This window comes from Letharia lupina (genome assembly GCF_014066315.1).
Source record: "Letharia lupina isolate WasteWater1 chromosome Unknown contig_6, whole genome shotgun sequence".
Lineage (NCBI taxonomy): Eukaryota > Fungi > Ascomycota > Lecanoromycetes > Lecanorales > Parmeliaceae > Letharia > Letharia lupina.
Genome location: NW_023502975.1, coordinates 143,035 through 161,561, shown reverse-complemented (window position 1 = coordinate 161,561; position 18,527 = coordinate 143,035). Strand labels below are relative to the sequence as shown.

Below are 18,527 nucleotides of genomic sequence, written 5' to 3'. Positions count from 1 at the left end.
TTGCGCTGTGCTAATGGGACCATCTAAGTACAAGCATAGGGGAGTTGTCAATTTCCTTTTGCGATATCGAAGTGTCCAGTTGCTCGGTCAGCGTGCGGAAAGTTTCCGTCCTGAGCGCCGTTCGGAAGACTTTCCTTCGCCATTCTACTTGCCATGTTCAATCGAAAAAGCCGGCCCTCTTTCTCTTCAGTTATGCATACCCAACAGCACAAACTTCGTAAGTCTCATGCATACGTAACATATTGAATTCTTCGTCTGCCCTTTGTGGGCCGATTGCATCGTAACATAATGGAATTGGGCCCAAAGTTGACGCGAGAGTGCTTGAGAGTCAAAAACCCACAGTACGAGAGAAACCTCCTTGAGCATTGAATTGGGTAGAAGACTATCGCAGATTGTGCCCGGTTTGATCCTCTCCTCCAGGAGAATATGGCCAAATGTGCAGGCTGTAGGGTGCGGCATCTAATCTGCGACACACAATCTACCTGCGCTGAATGCGAGAAGAGTGGTAGAGATTGCGTTCGTCTTAATGTCCGCTTCCGGCATCTCGTGTGCCCCTCAGATGAGATCACTCGTGCGGATTGTACCAAATATAAGTTCTTCTTCGGCAGCGATCAGACGTGGATTGACACCAATGGGACTATCCAATTCGTCACAGAAAGCGACAGCAGCGCCGACGCTTCACCAACGGACGAACTAGAGAGCAATGTGTTCGATGCCGTGGGCTTGGATGTGGAGCCTCGGCCCGCTCCAGTGGAGCAGTCGTCTCCTAAGTTCGTGCTTGGATCGACGTCTCAGACTCCAGCTGTTCAGGCTTCCGTTCTAGACGATGGCCCACCAGAGTATTTGGCAGCATTGGAGCAAGTGCCTTACGACCCGCCAGGTAGCGTCCTCCTCGAAGATGCATCGGAAATGCCGGCCCATTCATTGCAAGAGGTATCCCAGCTTGGAGAGAAGCTACCGACCGACACGAGTGTATCCTACTTAGAGAGTGTGCTGCCCGCACCGGAGCTGGAGTGTCCATTGAAAAGCTTAAAAGAGGGAAAGCTACTCCAGCATTGGGTCACTCATCTCGCGCCATGGGTAAGCACGAACATCCTCTCAGTACCGTGAGCCTTGGCTGACTCAGATTCAAGTTCGACGTTGGCGATAGCAAGAGACACTTCGGCAAGATCGCGACATGCATGGCAGCGTCAAGTCCCTTATTGATGACCGTGATTCTCGCTATTGCCGCTCTTCATCATAGCCGAGTCAGCGGCCAAAGTGATCTGTACAGCGCAATGACCTACCACGACAAATGCCTGAACATGATTGTGCCGATGTTGAGCGACCCGGATCACGCCAACGATGACTGCGTACTTATGACGACGACCATTCTACATCTGTATGACGGTCTTGAGTGTAAGACTGCTCCTCAATCATCTGGTCGTATCCTTTGTTGAGTCTTTATCATCTAGCTGGCAATGACTTGCCAAGGCATCTCAAGGGAACTTCCATCTTCTTCCATCCGGAAGCTACATACAATTCGTCTCAACTTCGTAGGGCAGTCTTCTGGCTACATCTCCGCCAAGAGATATACAACGCCTTCTTGTATCAGCGCAGCGTTATCACCGATCTGAACAATTGCAACTTCGAGTTCGAGAACGAGTCTGAGAACGACGACATGTGGTTCCACCAAACCTTGTACATTGCTTCTCTGGTATCGAAGTGGGCCTTTGGCGAGGAAACATCACATGCCCGATGGTACGAGCTTTGCAAGATGATGGACGTGTGGGAGAGCAGACGCCCTACCCGCTTCGATCCGATATACTTCCGCACACGAGACCCAACAAACAGCAGATACTTTCCTGAAGTCTGTTATGCGACAGATGAGCATGTCGCCGCAGCTCATTTCTTCTACCTATCAAAACTTTTGCTCACAACCCACGATCCCAACCTGCCACGGATTGGACCTCGAATGAAGTCCGCGACCGTAGAGATGCAGAAGACGGCGCTGTCATATGTGCGTAACCTCGTCGGCATCGCAGTCTGCAACAACTTCATCGTTGCCAGATTCACAGCCACTCTTGCTATCATCATCTGCGACAGTTGGTTCACGGATCGGCGAGAGCAGGAAGCTATTCTCGACTTCATGCGTGAAACAAGTCGATGCAGTGGATGGACAAGACAGAACGTACAGCAGGCATTGTTGGAGGAGTGGGGCTGGAAGGAGGAACAGATACGAGAGCGTAGTACCTCGTAGGAGGAACAAATTTACACTTGATTTCAGACAAGCCAGGCGAGCCTTAGACCGGCTAATGACGATGAACCGTTGGTGTCTCACAAAGCAATGCTCTTTCGAAGAGACCCTGCTCGTCACATGAAGGTAAAGTTCCTTACGATTGGCAGGGACACAACATACAGGTATTGAAGACGGTAGCTTCATCCTTACACCTGGCTGTGAGTTAGTGAGTGGTTTAAACAGTCTGCCTTATCAGACGAGGCTCAACAAAAATACACAACAATTCACCGAGACTTAACTCACAATCACATCGTTCCTTTCTAGACTATATTCTCCGACTCTGATACTTTCTGGTCTTTGATTTACACTACGATCCTTAAATCTATACCTACAATTTATATACTTCGACTTCCGATCTACTGTCTACTCGCTGCTCTCGCAGCAATTCCGTAGCTTGTTCTTACATTTTGTGTCCCCGAGGTCCGAACTTTTCCGGCCACGTCCCTCAACATGCAGCAAACACTGAAATCCCTGGTTATGTCTCCCGAATTTGTGAACAACTTGGCCAAAGTCCACGGAGTCGTTATTGCCTCGAAGATTCCGCCGGGAGAACAATAGTATAAGATGAAGCCTCGGGCGGTCGACAGACCTGGTCGTGAAACGCAGACGAGGATGATCTACGGCATCTGTAGCTCAGCTTGCAGGGACCTAAGACGGCTTCGAGGCCAGTTCGTGACTTGTGTCGGCCAGAACGGCAATCCGAATGGAGCGCGCTGGGACGACTGCCTTACGCCAGATGATGCCGGAAATCTGAGGTGTGACGTCTTTCCAAACAATCTTTGTCGTCTCTTGCTGATCTCATACAGGTCTGATCCCAGGTATGCCGCCTTGAGAAGCGCAGCGACGGCAGATGCTCTCTCGAGTGGAGATATTGCAGGGAAAACACAACAGAACGCAGCGCCATTTACACCCGTGCATCATATGCGATCGGAAGTTTGCTAAAAGACACCAAATCTGTGTACACTTTCCAACGTGCGTAAGGCGAAACGGAAACCCTTCTGGTGCGCGATGGAATGACGCATGGAGTAGTGCAGCCTCGCCTGCAGCACAGGAGCAAAGCCCCCAGCTGATTGGTTGCATTCTAGACTGGCTCGGGCATTGGCAGTGGATCTCAACATCTCCGATTAGAAGGCTTACGGCCCCAAGACCACGAGCCTGATGACGTTGATACTGATGTCCCCAGAATGGACAACTCCCTCTCTGACCGCTGCGCAATCTCGACCCGCAGCTAGCCTCTGCGTCCACAGACGGCTTGCAGTCATCCCACCCTGACCTTCAACAGATCGGCCCTCAAATTGAGCAGTCCACCCCCCAACGGTGTGCAGCCGTACGACCCTCAGCTGACCTGTTCTTCACCAAACGGCTAAGGATCGTATGACCCGTACCTTCGAGCGGAAATCTTGACTAATGAAACGCTGCTCTCAATGGTCCAAGCCTGGCAAGACGTTTTCAACTTCGGAGAAGAACAACACACTTTGGAGCGCCGAAACTTCGGTCATCAGTATCGTCCGTCAGGTATGGCTTATTGTACAAAGCTTTGTTCGCAAACAATGTCGCCTTTCAGCTCCCAAAGTACGCTTCGTTAAATCCATTGTTCTCTTCTCCACCCCTATAAATTTTCATCTCCCCTATCTCGCCTTTGTCTTCCACGCTACATTCCTGTCTCGACACCAAATCCGCAGAACCTGACTCATCCCACCTTACAATCCACATATCCCCTTCACAGCGGTAACCTACCCACTACGCTCCATCGCAAACTCAATGACAAAGGCGCCCCAAAAATACCTCGCGGTCATCGGCACCGCGCGCAGGCCAAACAGCGCCGATCTGAGAGATCGCGGGCTCGCCGGACTCCCTGACCCGGGCCCCGACGTCGCGCTTCGAAGAGCAGAGTTGGAGTCGGAGCAGGCGGCTTTGAAGACACAGGTGGCTTTTTGGCACGGTGGTGGGAATGTTCCTGTTTCGTTCTCGCGGACGAAGATTGATAGATGTCACGGTAGTGATGATGGTTCGAGTTCAAACCCAGAGACAATGAGGGAAGATCCGGTAGGAAAAGTAGAGGAGAACCATATCATGCATGATACCGTGGGCGATGAGCAAATTCGAAAATCGACCGCCGATGTTGACAAGCCTACCTTGTCAGAGTCAGTAAGAGTTGCCTACAAGGCGTGTGAAGCGGAAGAGGGTGTGCGCTATCTACGCGATCGAAAGCCTGTTCAGCTACACCCTTACGCACTTGAGCGCGAGGTGTACCGTCAAAGAGTAAAGGCTGGAAGAGCGGTGTGATTCTGTATGGTGGAACAGAAGAACGAAGATGTGGAGGCGCGGGGCGACCGAAGTTACAGTAATTTATGGTGACTCCGTTCTTGGGTTGGCGACTGCGTTCCAGATATCATGGCATTCGCTTGGTAGGTAGAGAATTGTCGCCGTTATACTGTTCCAGTCAATTGAGATTTTGTGCCACACTAGACTTTTGAGAAGTGGCGAAGTGATTCTGAACCTAATAACCTCGAGTATCGGTTCGAACATAATCGTCAATGACTCCATGTTTAGATGAGAGTCGAGTTCACGCTAGGAGTGGGAAAAAGAGTATGGATCTGACCAAATCGAAACGGGTTAATTACTTGTTTAGATGACAGTGATAGTATAAATGTTTCCGCCGTGACTTTCTTCATACTGGAGCCAAGGCTCTTGCTCCATATCTGGGACAGTAGTTTCGGTTTCAGTCAAAGACATGTGCACTATGCCACATCGTCGAAATTGACCGTTTGGTATTCCCGTCGGCTGAAGCATCAGTCCTACAAGCGTATTGGGATTGCCTAGTTGGAGTTCGATGGCAAAAAAGTGGTATTGATGGCCTCCGGTGGTTTCTTCTGACGCTTGCAGCTCGCCAAGTACGTCCTCGTACACTACTCCGCTCCTTTCAAGTCCCCCCATCCGCACGCCGACGCGGGAGTGCCTGCTGATATCGGTTTCCTTCCGGGGGAGGAACTGAGCCGTGCAAAGGGGACCGCGCAGTCGCAGGTGGCCTCCAGTGACTTGGCCAGTGGTATCTTGGCCCGGACTTTCGATCTTGACCTCGACCACCTCTGCTAAGATACCCATGTCGTAGCAATGACCAGCCGTAAGGCCGCGATCGGTCTGAGGGTTCACGGAAGCCCACGACCAGGAAGGCGCGCGGTACTTATGAGGCCGTGTACCCGGAGAGTCATAACGCCAGAGGAGCTGAGAGGGAAGACACTGTTGCCATAGGCCGGCGAGATACCTGTCGCGCAAGATAGTTTCCATGTATTTTGCCACACCAGACAGCGCGATCAATTTGTCTTCTTCATGCGATAATGCGCCTTCCGAATAAGACGCGATGATATTATCCCACAGATAGTAGGCATCAAACCGGTTAGTATCTATGTGAGTCGGTCCCACGTTACGCCGTATCCTTTGCCCGTCGACAGAAGGGTCCAGTCCCTTGAAACGTCGCGGACCGTACTCGAACGGTAGGCCATCAGGATAGGTTTGGCAAGCCTCCACTTCCAGGCACTCCCATAGCACTTGTCGAGCACCAAAATGAATAACGCGTGGCGCGAGAAGACGCTCTTGGAGCACCCACGCTCGTTGCAAGAGAGGTGCTCGCTCAAGCTCCATTCTCCAAAATCCATCAGATCGAACTTCGTATAATCTTTTCCTGCTATTTCCCCAGTCAGGCTGCTTCCTTAGCTTTTGGACAGAACTCTCAGGCCAATCTGTCTCAACGATGCACCGTGACACCATGTTAGCATTCCGGTCGTGAAAGAGACCGCCATGGCCATCTGCGGAGCCAGTTGCTGCGAGGTTACAGAGAGCTCCTTGATAAACATCTGCCATTGCAAGAGCTTCTTGGCTCCAATCAGACTTGAAGTCTTGGACGATGCAGAGGGCGTCGATCCATAGATATTTTAGGCCAAGTTCCAGCGTAGCACGAATTGCGTCGTTGAAAGTCCGAGATAGCAAGGTTTTGCTGAAACCTGCCTTCATCTGATCAACAGTAGCTGTCGTGAGCTTGAAGTATTGGCCAGAGCCCCAGCAATGACTCAACGTTGCATAGGAGCCATCTGGTGTGGTCTCGTTCGTAAGGATAAGACGTAGCTGATTATTTGATAAGTCGAGCAATCGAGCCGGGAGTCTAGCATTTATACGGGAAACATGCTCGTTACATTTCACATGTCCATTGATGCATTGCCCCAGCCATTGCTTGATGAGTGTCCAAATTTCCTCGGAAACTGTGTTGGTCGTAGATCGATCTCTCGTGACATCAGGAACGTGGTATCCGTCTAGCAGATGCTCCGCAGAGCATGGTATTAGCTAGATATTTTTTGAGATCCCACAGTGATTGTGACTGACCTGCTACAGGCTCAACGTAGAAAGCAGGATAGTACCTTCGTGTTGGATTCCCAATTCGTCCAGATCTGTGATTGAAACTTACGACGAGCGCAATAAGACCGGTATGACCATGCATACGGGACTGGTCAATGAACCTGTATGTGGTAAAATAATCTGCAGCATCAGTTGCCTCAACGTTCTCGTCGTCACCAATGAAGCTGCGCCATATGCAATCGCACATATAACAATTTTCTGAAGCTGCGGACTCTCGATGAAGATCCACGAACTTCTTGTAAAGGCGGGATGTGAATTCTATGGGCGCCCTGAATATGGCGTCACAGAGGGAACACAGCATTTTGAAGACAGTCATCGATCAGATTTGCAGAGAGGTCTCTACTCGCCACAGCTTGACTGGGGGCTAGTGAGGGGGAGGCGCAGCACACATATCGCAATACAGCCGAGATTGCCATGTTGGAAGAGCCTTAGATAGGTGGTATCCCTCCTGTTTCTTGCTCCTCATTCTTGTTCCTCTCGTCGCAAGAAATTGGGTTGGACTTTTTTCCCACCACCCGCGCCTTGTTTTTCAGCGTCTTCTTGTATCTAGACTCCAGGTCTTCTACCTTATGTAGCGGAAGTTTTTCTAGGCTGAGCTGCGTTGTGGACCGCTGTCTACGTGCTTCCGAGCCTCAGGATCCAGCCAATCATCGTTTAGAACCCATTTGTGCGTGTAGTTTCCGTGGGATATCAAGCGAGACAGCACTAGTGAGCGGAAGGTCGTGTCTGCTTATCGCATTATGCTGTACAAATTTGTTAGACATCCATGGCTAGACCTCTCCACATGAAAGCTCGAGACAGGACTGCTTGGCTTCATGAGAAAGACTACAGAGTATGCCGAAGCGAAGTAATCTGGGTCAGACCCTACGAACGAGGGATGTAATTTGGGGACGCTGTAATGAGCCCTAGTCTCCAGGGTGAGCTCAGGTCAGGCATAATTCCGAAGCAGACTCAAGCACAACTCACCCGAGATTTTGACGCAGAAGTCTTGGCATGTGCAGGTAAGAATCGGACTTCAGAGCCCTACAGGTAACCCTTATGTACTGATCGGGATAGTCGGCTCGTAGATGGGAGACTAGAAAACGTGACGACCTTTGCTTAGCTGCAATTGATTTTGAAGTACTGGATAGCAGCAGCTAACTTCCTCGACTGTGGATCAAGCGGTGCCCCTCTGTGAAAGAGATTCTCCGCCTCTCCTACCTGATTTTCTACGTAGAAGTGGGAGATGAGCTCCCCGCGTCACGTCTTGGTGCTAGAACTAAAATTGTTAGGCCCTTCTTGACGGGTGGACTTCACTTGCCGGTATATACCATCTATGGAATCTGCACGAAGACACACTATAGGAATCGAGAGTTGCTCGCTTGCACTGAATGCCGGAGACGGAAATTGAGACACGACCGCTGTACACCATGTACCCCTTGCGCAAGAAGAGGCGATGAGGCGTCCTGCACATACCAGCGATTCGCAAATGGCTTAGAACATGAGCGAGAGCGTCGCTTGCAAGCTGAAGCTCGGCTTGAGCATCTGGAGCGGCTTGTCCAGCAACTTGCTCAACATGGAGATGGCTCTGCCCCTCATGGGAAGAGTGTTTTCTCACCAAGTGGCAGAGCAACAGGTGAACCGAGAGGAATCCAGCATGGAGCCCGGAGTTTCAATGTCCAAAGGACTCGTCTTCAATGGCTCAACTCTACTCTGGTCTTCTATGCTAGAGGATACCGCAGGGCTTAGATCCGCTATCATACCTGGCGAAGCTACCACACCAGACGATGACATATTTGAGTATGAAGAAAACATTGGGGCCAGTCTGATCCTCGGTTCAGCAGTCCCTTTGCCCCTCCAAAAAGTGCTGTTCCAGTATCTGCCACCAAGGCAGGAAGCCGATCGCCTCACAGCCGCGTACTTTGGAAGTAGCGGGGTTTCATCCAGCGGCTTTTAGTCCGGGGCTTGCTATCAGAAGAGAGGACCAGTAGGCACTCTCTCCTCTTTCACTACACATGAACACTGAGTCTTCTGTCATCGCATCCACCACCACCAAAGTACGAACGAGCCATAATTGCAAGCAATGGACCAAAACATCATAGTCCTGGTAACGGGAGCAAACACTGGTATGGGCTTCGAGATGGTCAGAGCGCTTTGTAACTCTGAAGTAGCCTACGAGGTACCTATTGGCGGAAGTTCGCTCGTCAAAGCCGGACAAGCGGCCAATGCTGTCATGAAGGAATTCCCGTCCACTCGCAGTAGAGTCTTCAAAGTCTAGCCAAGAGTTGTATTGACCTTGTCTTCATCGCTTCTCAGAGTGGTACCGCATGCTTAAGGAAGATGTGGTGAAGGTATGGTGTATCTCGCCAGGCCGACTTGCTACGGGGCTTGGTAACGAGCAGGATGTGAGCGAATTTCTTGGTGCAGGAGATCCTGCCACAGCTGGCCAATTCGTACGGGCCGTCTTGGAAGGGCAGAGGAATATGGATGTGGGTCGCGTTGTTGTCAGGAATGGTGTACAACCTTGGTGGACTCCCCTGCCCTATCAGCGAAGGGAACTTCGAACGGTGTCTCGTTTGTGTGCAGTTCTGGTTCCTTAGCTAGCATACATCAAGATGCGAGGTTTCACCATATGTAGAATGCTGTATAACTTCTCTTCCAAACACCCCTTAGATTTGTTGTGATTACTACCTTTGGGTTGTCTTTAGGAGCGAGCTGCTACCTGATCATCACAATTGGGCGCAATCATCCAGGCTCGCGCGGTGGTAAGAGCATGTAGCAGAAATCATGCGTAGAGGGCTAAAAACCTGGATGAAATTGTAGAAATCCTACAACTCAGGCGCGGTGAATACTTTAGTGTTGAATTTCATCTGCAAGGGGAACTGTATCCCTAATGCGTTGAATTCTCTTTATCTAATACTCTCCGATAGAAAGAGCTATCTTACTCTGATCGATATCCACGAGAATGTGCGTAAATGAAAAGGAGAGTGTCCTCGTGCCACCAGCTGCTGTGAATATAAAGCGGCAGTTCTGTTTGCTTGGCAAAGCCATCCGAGAAATTCGATGCCTTTGGTCAAGGTCTGATTTCCTACCTTCCAAAAGTATGTGAAGCATCCACGTAGACCCTTCTTTCAAAGGATGTCCAACGACTCATCCATAATCATCCCGGCCCCCAGCTCCTCGACTTCTCCCGCAACAATCATATTCCTACATGGCCTCGGTGACGATGCCAATGGCTGGACAGGTGCGCAACCTGCAGAGCTCTTCCCTCGATTTGTCTCAAACTTGACTGACCTCGTCTCTCTTCACAGATCTTGTTTCCCAATTCCACGCCGCTCACAAGCTGCCCCACCTAAAATGGATCCTACCCAACGCGCCTCAGAACCGTGATGTCATGGCTCAAGCCTGGTTCATGCCGAAGCAATTCTCACCTATACCAATGCCTAAGCGTTCTGGAGAACCCGACCCTGAGGAGAATGACGAGGAGGACGATCAAGAGGGGATGACGAAGAGTGTGGAGTATATTTGCGGGCTCATTGATAAAGAAGTCGAAGCTGGGGTGCCAGCGGAAAGGCTGGTGGTTGGTGGATTCAGCCAAGGCTGTGCCATCTCCCTGCTCGTCGGACTCATGAGCAGGTACAAAGCCAAGCTGGGTGGGGTGGTGGGCTTGTCGGGCTATCTGCCGTTGAGCGGGAGGGTGGGGAAGATGATGGAGGACAGGAAAGAGGAGGGACAGGATACATCGCAGACGAAGTGGTTTCTGGGTCATGGATCAAGAGATCAGTTGGTGCCGAAGAGGATGTTTATGAGATACAAGGACCAGATTGAGGGTTGGGAAGGGGAGAGGGTTGAGGCGAAGTTGTATGAGGGCATGGGACATAGTACGGTGGGAGCGGAGGTTAGGGATTTATGCGGATGGCTTGAGAGAGCTGTCCCGGAGAATGAAGCTTGAGCTATCGGCACGCACATACAGAGTGGCTGGATGGATAACGGTCTCTACTGACAAAGGGTCAGGGCCTGTCCCAAGACCATCTGCAGGCGTTCACACACCCTCAGATGCCTGAGCCCACCTCCCTAGTACGACTACTGCGGGCCAATATTAGCAAGCATCGCTCGTCCCGCAACCGCGCCGTTGTCGAAGGGTTTGGTAGGGGTAGTTGGAGGACCATACGCCGGACCGGCGTTGGCATGGACGGGGGCGGCGGGGCCGTTGTCGAGCTGGCGATGAGGGTGCCAGTGTGCAGAAGTCCCAATGGAGAAGCTGAGGATGTAGTTGCAGAGGAAGAGAGACATGCTGGGCTTGGATACAGACATTCCTGCAAGTGATAGGTAGGGTTGTGCAAGAGAGGGTGGAGAAGCGATGCGCAGAAGACGACGTCTGATCTTCTATACAAAGGGGATTCTAGGGAAGTGGAAAGGCGTTGGGCTACGGATATGCACGGCCTGGTCAATTCGATAAATTCTATGAAAATAACGAGCTGCCAAGGAAGGTCCTGTGAGGTGGCGAGGATGGCCATCCCAAATGGCTGCTCGAGCTGTTTACTTGATGATAGCGCCGTCGCTGCCCATTCGCCTAGGCTTGGCCCGGTATACGTTAGTAGTGCAGGTTGAGTTGCCAGTCTCCAATTGTGCATCATTGCAGCTCCCGGCGAAAACAACGTCGCCTTGGGGAGGTTGGCTCAACGCGACTCCGTCGTGTCTCTGCTGTGGAACCCGCTCTAATTCGACCCATTGAAGACTGGGTAGGGGCAAGACTGCTGTCGCAGCTCCCATCAGGTTTGTCAAGATTGTTAGGGAGGCTGCGAGCAGCGCGAACAAAATCAACTTTGTGACACCATGGCGTTTCCAATCGGCCTGAGAACTATGTCGTGAGGGGAAGGCTGAAGTCCAGAGGAGTGGATTGGCGATATTCTTGACATTGCTGAACTCCAGCTAGGTCAACAAGTAGCCGATAGGGAGACCACCGGGACTTCTAGCGAAGGCCATGGCCACATCGTAGAGGAGTGCAATTGCGATCATCAAGAACCAGATCTCTCGAAGGCTTGCGCGACGAATCGAAGTGATGCTAGTATATCGAGGTCTTTCTTATCCAATCTCATGGAGATTTAGAATCAGTATTGCCTTCCCAGCACCCAGACTTGGGGTACCAGAGTAGGGATCCGCGGAAAAGTAAGGGCCCTTCTTGCTTACTCCCATGCCATAGCTCGCCATTCTGTTCGACTTACCTCTCATCTAGCGTAGGGTGAGTATCGCTTTATCATATAGCGGTGCAAGAATAGGATAATAGGGGGACGTAGTAGAGTGTTTGTATCGTGTGTATATGTGAGTGCTATCTGCTACGGAGATTCTCTTCAGTTCATGTGACTAGCCCTTCAAGGACTAAATCGATTCACGCCGACCATATACTGTCAGGGCACCAAGACCCCAAGAAGCCGGCTTTGCCCGTCAGAACAGAATCCTGCTGCTGTTTTTCCGTCGGTGCACGAAACATTTTATATTTCCCGTCATGCCAGTCGACACTCTTCCAAGACTTTCCCGTGTCGTCCATGAACACAGCGTCCAACTCAGGCCTTAGGAAGCACGCGCAGGAAAGGCGATCTGTAATCTTCCCCTCCACAGGTGGAACTACGCGATGAAGACAAGAGCGTAGGCGATGATCGCTGAGGAAGCGCAGAGAGTCTCCCACGTTGACTATGGCGTGGCCATCCTTAGGCCGAATGTACGCCCATTGATCGGTCTTTGGATCGAGTATCTGAAGTCCAGGTTCCGAACAGAAGAGCAGGGTCAATGAGCCGACATCTGTGTGTGCACCGTGGCCAAGCTGAGGGCTTTCGGCCCATAGCCGAGGGTATTTGAGGACACCAAGGGCACTCGTTGATGAGCAATGATGTCGGTGGCTCATTTCGAGGCTCCGCTCGACGGGGATACGCAGCACAAGGCTTAGTGCGCGAAGAACCGAAATACCTATTGCGTGCAGATCATTCATCAAACGTTCGAGAAGACTCCTGTGTGCATCAAGAGGGCCAGGTAGCATTATTTTTCCCCCATCAAAAAGCGGATTACACATCCCGTCTCGTGGAACCTAGACGTTTATCAATGGAGACTCATCATGTGATCACATGAGGACGAACAAGATAGGCTTCAAAGCCGTCTTGTTTACCTTTTTCGATTCCCGCGTTCCTGCCTTCCGGTTTGTATCTGGTACACTCTCAGCTCTGAGATCAAGTATGTGATGCGACTGATGTATCTACCCATTGAGTTTGTGCATGCCCAGTTTGTCAATGTCATACCCCAGTTTTTCTTCAAACGGCATGGCATAGAATTCGCCTGCTGTTTCAACACACTCGTCTACGTCTCTGAGTGTCCGACTAGTTTCTGATCCCCGCAGATCGAGGTAGAAAAAACCTTGCAAAGTGGCTGCATCCTCAAGCTCTTTCATCGCTTGAGGGTCGACCTCCAAAAGCTGCGAGAGAGAGATTGTTTCGAGTTCTGCCATGACAAGATTTGGCGCTCGAGACCGAATTGGAGATGATGCCACGCCGAATTTATGGCCGCCGCTACATCCCAGTAGTGAGACTGAATATCAGGAGGGACAAACCTCAATGGCATTTGCATGGCTTTCAAGGCAATAAAAAGCTCAAGGAGGCCGGGTGTCTATCTGCGCGGTGCCGTGGCTAGAAAACGACAGACCACTCTGAGGCTGAGAGTATGAGGTGCAGGCCCCGCTCCGAAAGGCCATCACATCACCCATTCCCTTGAGGAGGCTCAAAAGAAGCCGTCTCGATAAAGAGCTTCACGTGGCCACCTGTGATTTGGAGCGTTCTTGAGGAAGGGTTGGGCGACGCTGCGGCAGGATCAGGCTTAGTGTTTGTCTCAAAACAGCTGTATCTTTTTCAGCGTACGGCGCAGGCCAGAACCACGACCGCAGTGTCTAAGCGGATCAGCGGTCCACGGAGAGAGAATCATAAAGTGTCCGTCTTGCACGATGTAGGCATCCACATCTTCCAATGCAATGCTTATTCATGGAAAAGCCTCATACTAAACTTGGAGAGGGGATTCGCTGTGCTAGGACTTGGACCAACCCGCAAGGTGGTGAACAAAGTGCGCCCGGATCCTTAGTCCTTCATCTTGTATAGGAATCACTACTGCAACGGAAATTCAATGAAGTGTATCCATCAATCTTCTCCAGCTGAAGTCTCTCCGATTTCAGAGAGCCGTTTCCAAAACTACGACGATGACTGTAACGAAATCTACGAAGCCGTGGATCAGAATACCGTTGGTCTACGCTGCAGCCTTATCCCACCGTGCCGGCTGGTGAGAGAATATCCGGTTCCTTGCAGGATAGATTCCGAGGACGCTCAAGGTTGCTAGGACAATTCATCTCACGCTCGAAAATTTTGGGGTTTCGGGGCTTGATTCTAACCCGACGGTACACTACTAGAGTTGCAATAATCGAAATATAGACTTTCATTTGCCTTGCTCTTTGATACGTACAGTACTCATGGCGTTATGGGCAAGACTTGAAGTCAAGCATTCGTGAATACGCTAATTAGATAATTGGAGATATGGAGCGCACACCTAAGCATCTTCGCGTGACTATAAATCAGAAGAGCGCCTGTCCTGTTCGTTGTAGTCACGCACTCTTTTCTTCTCCCCCTCTTTGTTTCAAGCAGCTTTTACCTTTTCTTTTCTGAACACTAAAACAGGTACCGCGGGTTTTGAAGCTTGGAAACCAGTTGTAAGGGCTCGTGCAGCTTGTTGAAGCTGTGTCGTATCCTGCGGAATGTTAGAGGCCATGCCTGCAAGGCAGTCCGAGCTGGGGACGTTACATTCTGTGTTCCTAGGTCTTTTAAGTCGTTGGTGGCAGCTCCTACAACTTCAGAATCCTCCTCACCAGCGTTCAGTACTCGTGACTGAAGTCCTTCAAGCATCTCGACGGTTTGACGGTCGCCAGAGACCAAAGCAATTTCGAGAACAGACGAGAGGGGTTCCACGCCCAACTCGGAAGTACCGCTCTGCAGAATGATGTGAGCAACTGCGTGGAATTTGCGCTCAACAGCTACCATCAGCGGCCGGAAACCCCAAGCATCGGCTTCTGCAAGCTTTGCACCATTTCCTAGCAAGCACTTGACTAGGTTTGGACGATTGTTGAGGACTGCGCGCATTAGTGCCGAGCGTCCGTGCCTATCTTTGTGTTCCATGTCGACGCTCTTCTCCAACAAGGGTTTCAAGTACCGAAGGTCGTCTCGAAACGCCGTGGTGTATGCCAATGGATTTCCCTTCCATGCGTTCACAGCATTGACATCCGCACCACTCTCAAGCAAGGGCCTAACACAGCGTGGGTCAGGCGCCCTCGTCGCGTAACGAAGTGGCGCGTCGCCATTGTAGGCGACGACATTCGGGTCAGCGCCGTACTTCAGGAGTAGATTCAGGGATGCACTGTCTCCTCTAATGGCCGCCCAGCTCAGCGCTGTGCGGCCTTGGTAGTCTAATGCGTCGATCTTAACCATAGTTGACAATCGCAGCTGGGTTTCTAAATCCGCCTCAGCTAGACCTAGAACAATTTTGTGAAGAACGGGAAGTTGTCGCTCCTCGAGGTGTTCTTCGATATCAAAGTCCTCGGTCAATGCTGTTGTGATCTCCGGTGATGCCGTTCCGCCTAAGATACGGCCACACGCGACATCCATCGGTGAGCTTCAGAAGGTCAGAAAAGGGCATTTTCATTACCGACAGGACATCTTACTGGTGGGTTTTAGTCTCCTGACAACAATCTGCTCCTGCTTTTAGAAGAAATCTCCACACGTCGATATGGCCTCTATCGGTAGCATACTACAAAATCAGCTCACCAAAACTTGTACAGTGACATGCAATCTCACCAGTAAAGCAGACGTTCCAGTGCTAGCGTCAACATCATGTGCTGAAGCGGATCCTGCATCAAACAACATCTTCATGCCTTGAAGATTGCCGTCCAAAGCAAAGCGGAAGATGATGGCTGAATCCGGAACGACTCTGCAAACTCGCAAGGTGATGTTCCAGGAATGCAAGCTGGGGACAACTATCGTGGTTGAAGTAATGGCCATGAGCATCCATGGGGAGAAGAGATAGTCGATCTGTATCATGGGTGGAGACTTTCGGCGGCAGGATACTGGATCGCAGGGGGAATTGCCTCTAGGTGCTCTAAATTTGACTGAAACGTTGCCTATGATCGAGCTTAACCGCTCCAGAGATGTCAACGACCGACGTGCATGACACGAGCAATTGCAACCCCAATCGCACTCCCGCCGAGGTTGGAGTCGGCGATTGCTTGTACTGTCGTGACGTGGATGTCCAACTTCTGAACCTTGCCACCCTGATTCAGCCTGCAACCATGGGCTATGAGTACCTGAAGGTCCTAGAGCAAGGTCGTTGGAGGGAGCGCCCGTCGGCAGTAAGGGCGCACTCCCAGCATTGAAATAGTTCAAGGTTTGTAGGTTGCGTCTTTCGGACACTGAATTGCCCCTCCCCACGGATGTTCTGCATCGATTGGCCCTGATGGAGCAATGCATTGAATGCAACCCTTTGGAAGTTTCGTTGTGAAGCTGTCGACTCTGCATTCATTGTCAGAAGCCGGTGTACGCCAGCTTCGATACGAAAGGATCGAAAGCTAAAATCGCGTCAGTCTGTCGAGCTTTGATGCCGCCTAACCACCAGAGACCCTCGTGGAAGCACGTTGATGGTTTATGATCTTACGAGCTCACGATTAAGAGGATCATATTCAGATTGAGTTTGACAGTCTGCAAGTCTTGGCGCTTTGTGTTCAATTGAGACACAACTTTCGCGTTGTTGCACAAGCCCCTGAGCTGAGAACCGGAGCCTTTTGAGCTGACGTGGATCATTGCAAGGACCTCTATCTCATTCAGCGTAGACTTTGCTCGCTCCGACCACTGGGAAAGGCCAAGATCTTGTGGTTGGGGCTCTGCACCGTCTTGAGGAGTGGGCTCCGAGGTTCGAAGGAAGGGTTCAACGTCCCTGAGGACGACCGCAAGATCAGAAGCCTCCTGGATCAGCGCATCTAGCCCTTGGAGTGCGTGACGCATCTTTTGAAGGACTTCTAAAGTCTTTTTGACGGTGGCAATGAGGGTAATGGTGCTTGCCGTGACACTGAGGGACTCCATGGGTTCAGCTCGGTAGGAAAGCTGGAGGGTCATCTGGGAAAAGCTATTGGATATGACCACTTGATCTGGAGTGGAGAGTGGGTAACAGTGTGAGTGCATTGAACTCAGGTTTTGCACAGGTGTGATGCTCAATTTTCCAGAACTCAGACGGCAACTCCATTGAGATGCAAGTAGTAGCTATCATAAGTAGCGCTCAAATTACCAGAACGTGCTCGCTGTCCGGAATGATGGGTCAGACCCCACATTTATCAGTGCCATTGGCCAATAGTCACCTCGGAGCAAGGCAGCAGAGCCTTTTCAATCCCCCTTAGACACATCCGAAACAAATTAAACAAGGCGGTCGGACGCGCACTGCTTACTAATTTGCTCCCTGCCTGTCACCATTCGCTACCTACGTCGCTGAGCTTGTCGCGAACACCTAGCTAAACGACACACCGCGATCCGCTACCAATATGGCAGATTCTGCAGCGGCGTAGGGAAACTGGGCCGGCAGACACCAGAGTCGACCGCGCGCTGAACGCGGCTCGTGGTCTTGAGGAAAATTCGACCGGCGGCTTCGGCATGACCGAGAAAACGTTCGTACTCTACAGGTCAAGGACTGCTGTGTAGACTGGAATCATGCGCACTTAATAGCCTTGATTCTCACAGCATGCGGACTATCAAATTTTGTAGGAACTCTGCCAGCCGATCACTGCACATAACATCAATCCCAGGAAAACCAGAGACAGCAACAGTATGTCTGAGAAATGATACCAGTACACGCGCCGATCAGCTTGCAAAAAACCATTCTCCGCAGAAACACTTTTTCATTGTACCCTTGTATCGCTGGCCACTTAAGTATGACGCATTGCGAAGAGTGATGGCCTGTTGCGTTGGTCCCTCCTCTTTTTCAAAGCCCAGTCTACATCTTTCAGCCTCGCTTGCGTGGTCATTCCCGTTCTCGCGGTCTGGGAACCGAGCTGTGAGGACCCTCCATTTCGGATCCATTGGTGTCAAGCCTGATCCTAGATCCAACCACTTTGTAATAACAATTGCTGGGCCATCACTGCCAGTATCTAAGACTTCAAGTTAAAAGACAAAATTGCAGCGGCGACACCTATAACGCTTTGATTCTCGCGGCCTCTTCGATTTCGTACGATATTCATCCAAGCTCGACTCGATCAGTTAAAACATTTCATCCTCTTCCGCTACGAAATGTTAACAAACCCAGACACACTCTATTCTCTCAAGCGCCAAATCTGAAACTCTCGTATACAGTACGGCCCAGCTCTGAAGTCGAAGACACAGTCGAGCCGGCTCGGCGCACACCCGAGCCTCCACTGATAAGAGTGTCGTTCTTCGCCCCCTTGGCTCGCTCTCGCTAGACTCGTTGACTTGCAGATGGGACAATTCATCGGTGCAGATGCCGTAGCCGGGGCCGAGGTAGTGGCGTAGCATTGCTAGCTGCAAATGTTCGAAACCGAATAGGTAAAAGGAAAATGCTCCATGCACATTCACATACCGCCAGAGACTGCCTAGAGAGTTGATTTTGAGGCACCGTAATGGCTTTGAGGGCTGATTGAACGGACTCGGTGGACCAACGCGGTCGCGTGGAAGAAATTTACTCTCAGATCTATCGCGGGTTGCGGTAAGTTGGGGACTTGAGAGCCCACCTCGACCCCGAAGCGAGGTGAGGTTTCGACGGGTTACATAGCGAACCCTAGAGA

The 18,527-nt window shown here is 51.0% G+C and overlaps 8 protein-coding genes across 8 annotated transcripts; 4 read left to right on the top strand and 4 right to left on the bottom strand.

Moving 5' to 3' along the window:
• Positions 1-426: 426 nt before the first annotated feature.
• HO133_008974 (uncharacterized protein) lies at positions 427-2,239 on the top strand (the record flags this gene model as incomplete). Its single annotated transcript, XM_037299836.1, has 3 exons — positions 427-1,080; positions 1,134-1,352; positions 1,484-2,239. 3 exons carry the CDS (start codon positions 427-429, stop codon positions 2,237-2,239), a joined length of 1,629 nt encoding a protein of 542 aa, XP_037154662.1.
• Positions 2,240-3,828: 1,589 nt separating this feature from the next.
• HO133_008973 (uncharacterized protein) lies at positions 3,829-4,564 on the top strand (the record flags this gene model as incomplete). The annotated part of the gene is made up of 2 exons (XM_037299835.1): positions 3,829-3,850; positions 4,005-4,564. 2 exons carry the CDS (start codon positions 3,829-3,831, stop codon positions 4,562-4,564), a joined length of 582 nt encoding a protein of 193 aa, XP_037154661.1.
• A 342-nt stretch (positions 4,565-4,906) lies between these two features.
• On the bottom strand, positions 4,907-6,989 carry HO133_008972 (uncharacterized protein; the record flags this gene model as incomplete). Its single annotated transcript, XM_037299834.1, has 2 exons — positions 4,907-6,585; positions 6,656-6,989. 2 exons carry the CDS (start codon positions 6,987-6,989, stop codon positions 4,907-4,909), a joined length of 2,013 nt encoding a protein of 670 aa, XP_037154660.1.
• Positions 6,990-8,243: 1,254 nt separating this feature from the next.
• Positions 8,244-8,945, top strand: HO133_008971 (uncharacterized protein; the record flags this gene model as incomplete). Its single annotated transcript, XM_037299833.1, has 2 exons — positions 8,244-8,595; positions 8,770-8,945. 2 exons carry the CDS (start codon positions 8,244-8,246, stop codon positions 8,943-8,945), a joined length of 528 nt encoding a protein of 175 aa, XP_037154659.1.
• An 860-nt stretch (positions 8,946-9,805) lies between these two features.
• On the top strand, positions 9,806-10,619 carry HO133_008970 (uncharacterized protein; the record flags this gene model as incomplete). Its single annotated transcript, XM_037299832.1, has 2 exons — positions 9,806-9,911; positions 9,979-10,619. The coding sequence occupies 2 exons, from the start codon at positions 9,806-9,808 to the stop codon at positions 10,617-10,619; spliced, it is 747 nt and encodes a 248-aa protein (XP_037154658.1).
• A 1,437-nt stretch (positions 10,620-12,056) lies between these two features.
• HO133_008969 (uncharacterized protein) lies at positions 12,057-13,282 on the bottom strand (the record flags this gene model as incomplete). The annotated part of the gene is made up of 3 exons (XM_037299831.1): positions 12,057-12,672; positions 12,919-13,224; positions 13,266-13,282. 3 exons carry the CDS (start codon positions 13,280-13,282, stop codon positions 12,057-12,059), a joined length of 939 nt encoding a protein of 312 aa, XP_037154657.1.
• A 1,050-nt stretch (positions 13,283-14,332) lies between these two features.
• HO133_008968 (uncharacterized protein) lies at positions 14,333-15,786 on the bottom strand (the record flags this gene model as incomplete). The annotated part of the gene is made up of 3 exons (XM_037299830.1): positions 14,333-14,443; positions 14,497-15,361; positions 15,557-15,786. The coding sequence occupies 3 exons, from the start codon at positions 15,784-15,786 to the stop codon at positions 14,333-14,335; spliced, it is 1,206 nt and encodes a 401-aa protein (XP_037154656.1).
• Positions 15,787-15,896: 110 nt separating this feature from the next.
• Positions 15,897-16,854, bottom strand: HO133_008967 (uncharacterized protein; the record flags this gene model as incomplete). The annotated part of the gene is made up of 2 exons (XM_037299829.1): positions 15,897-16,026; positions 16,397-16,854. 2 exons carry the CDS (start codon positions 16,852-16,854, stop codon positions 15,897-15,899), a joined length of 588 nt encoding a protein of 195 aa, XP_037154655.1.
• Positions 16,855-18,527: the final 1,673 nt, after the last annotated feature.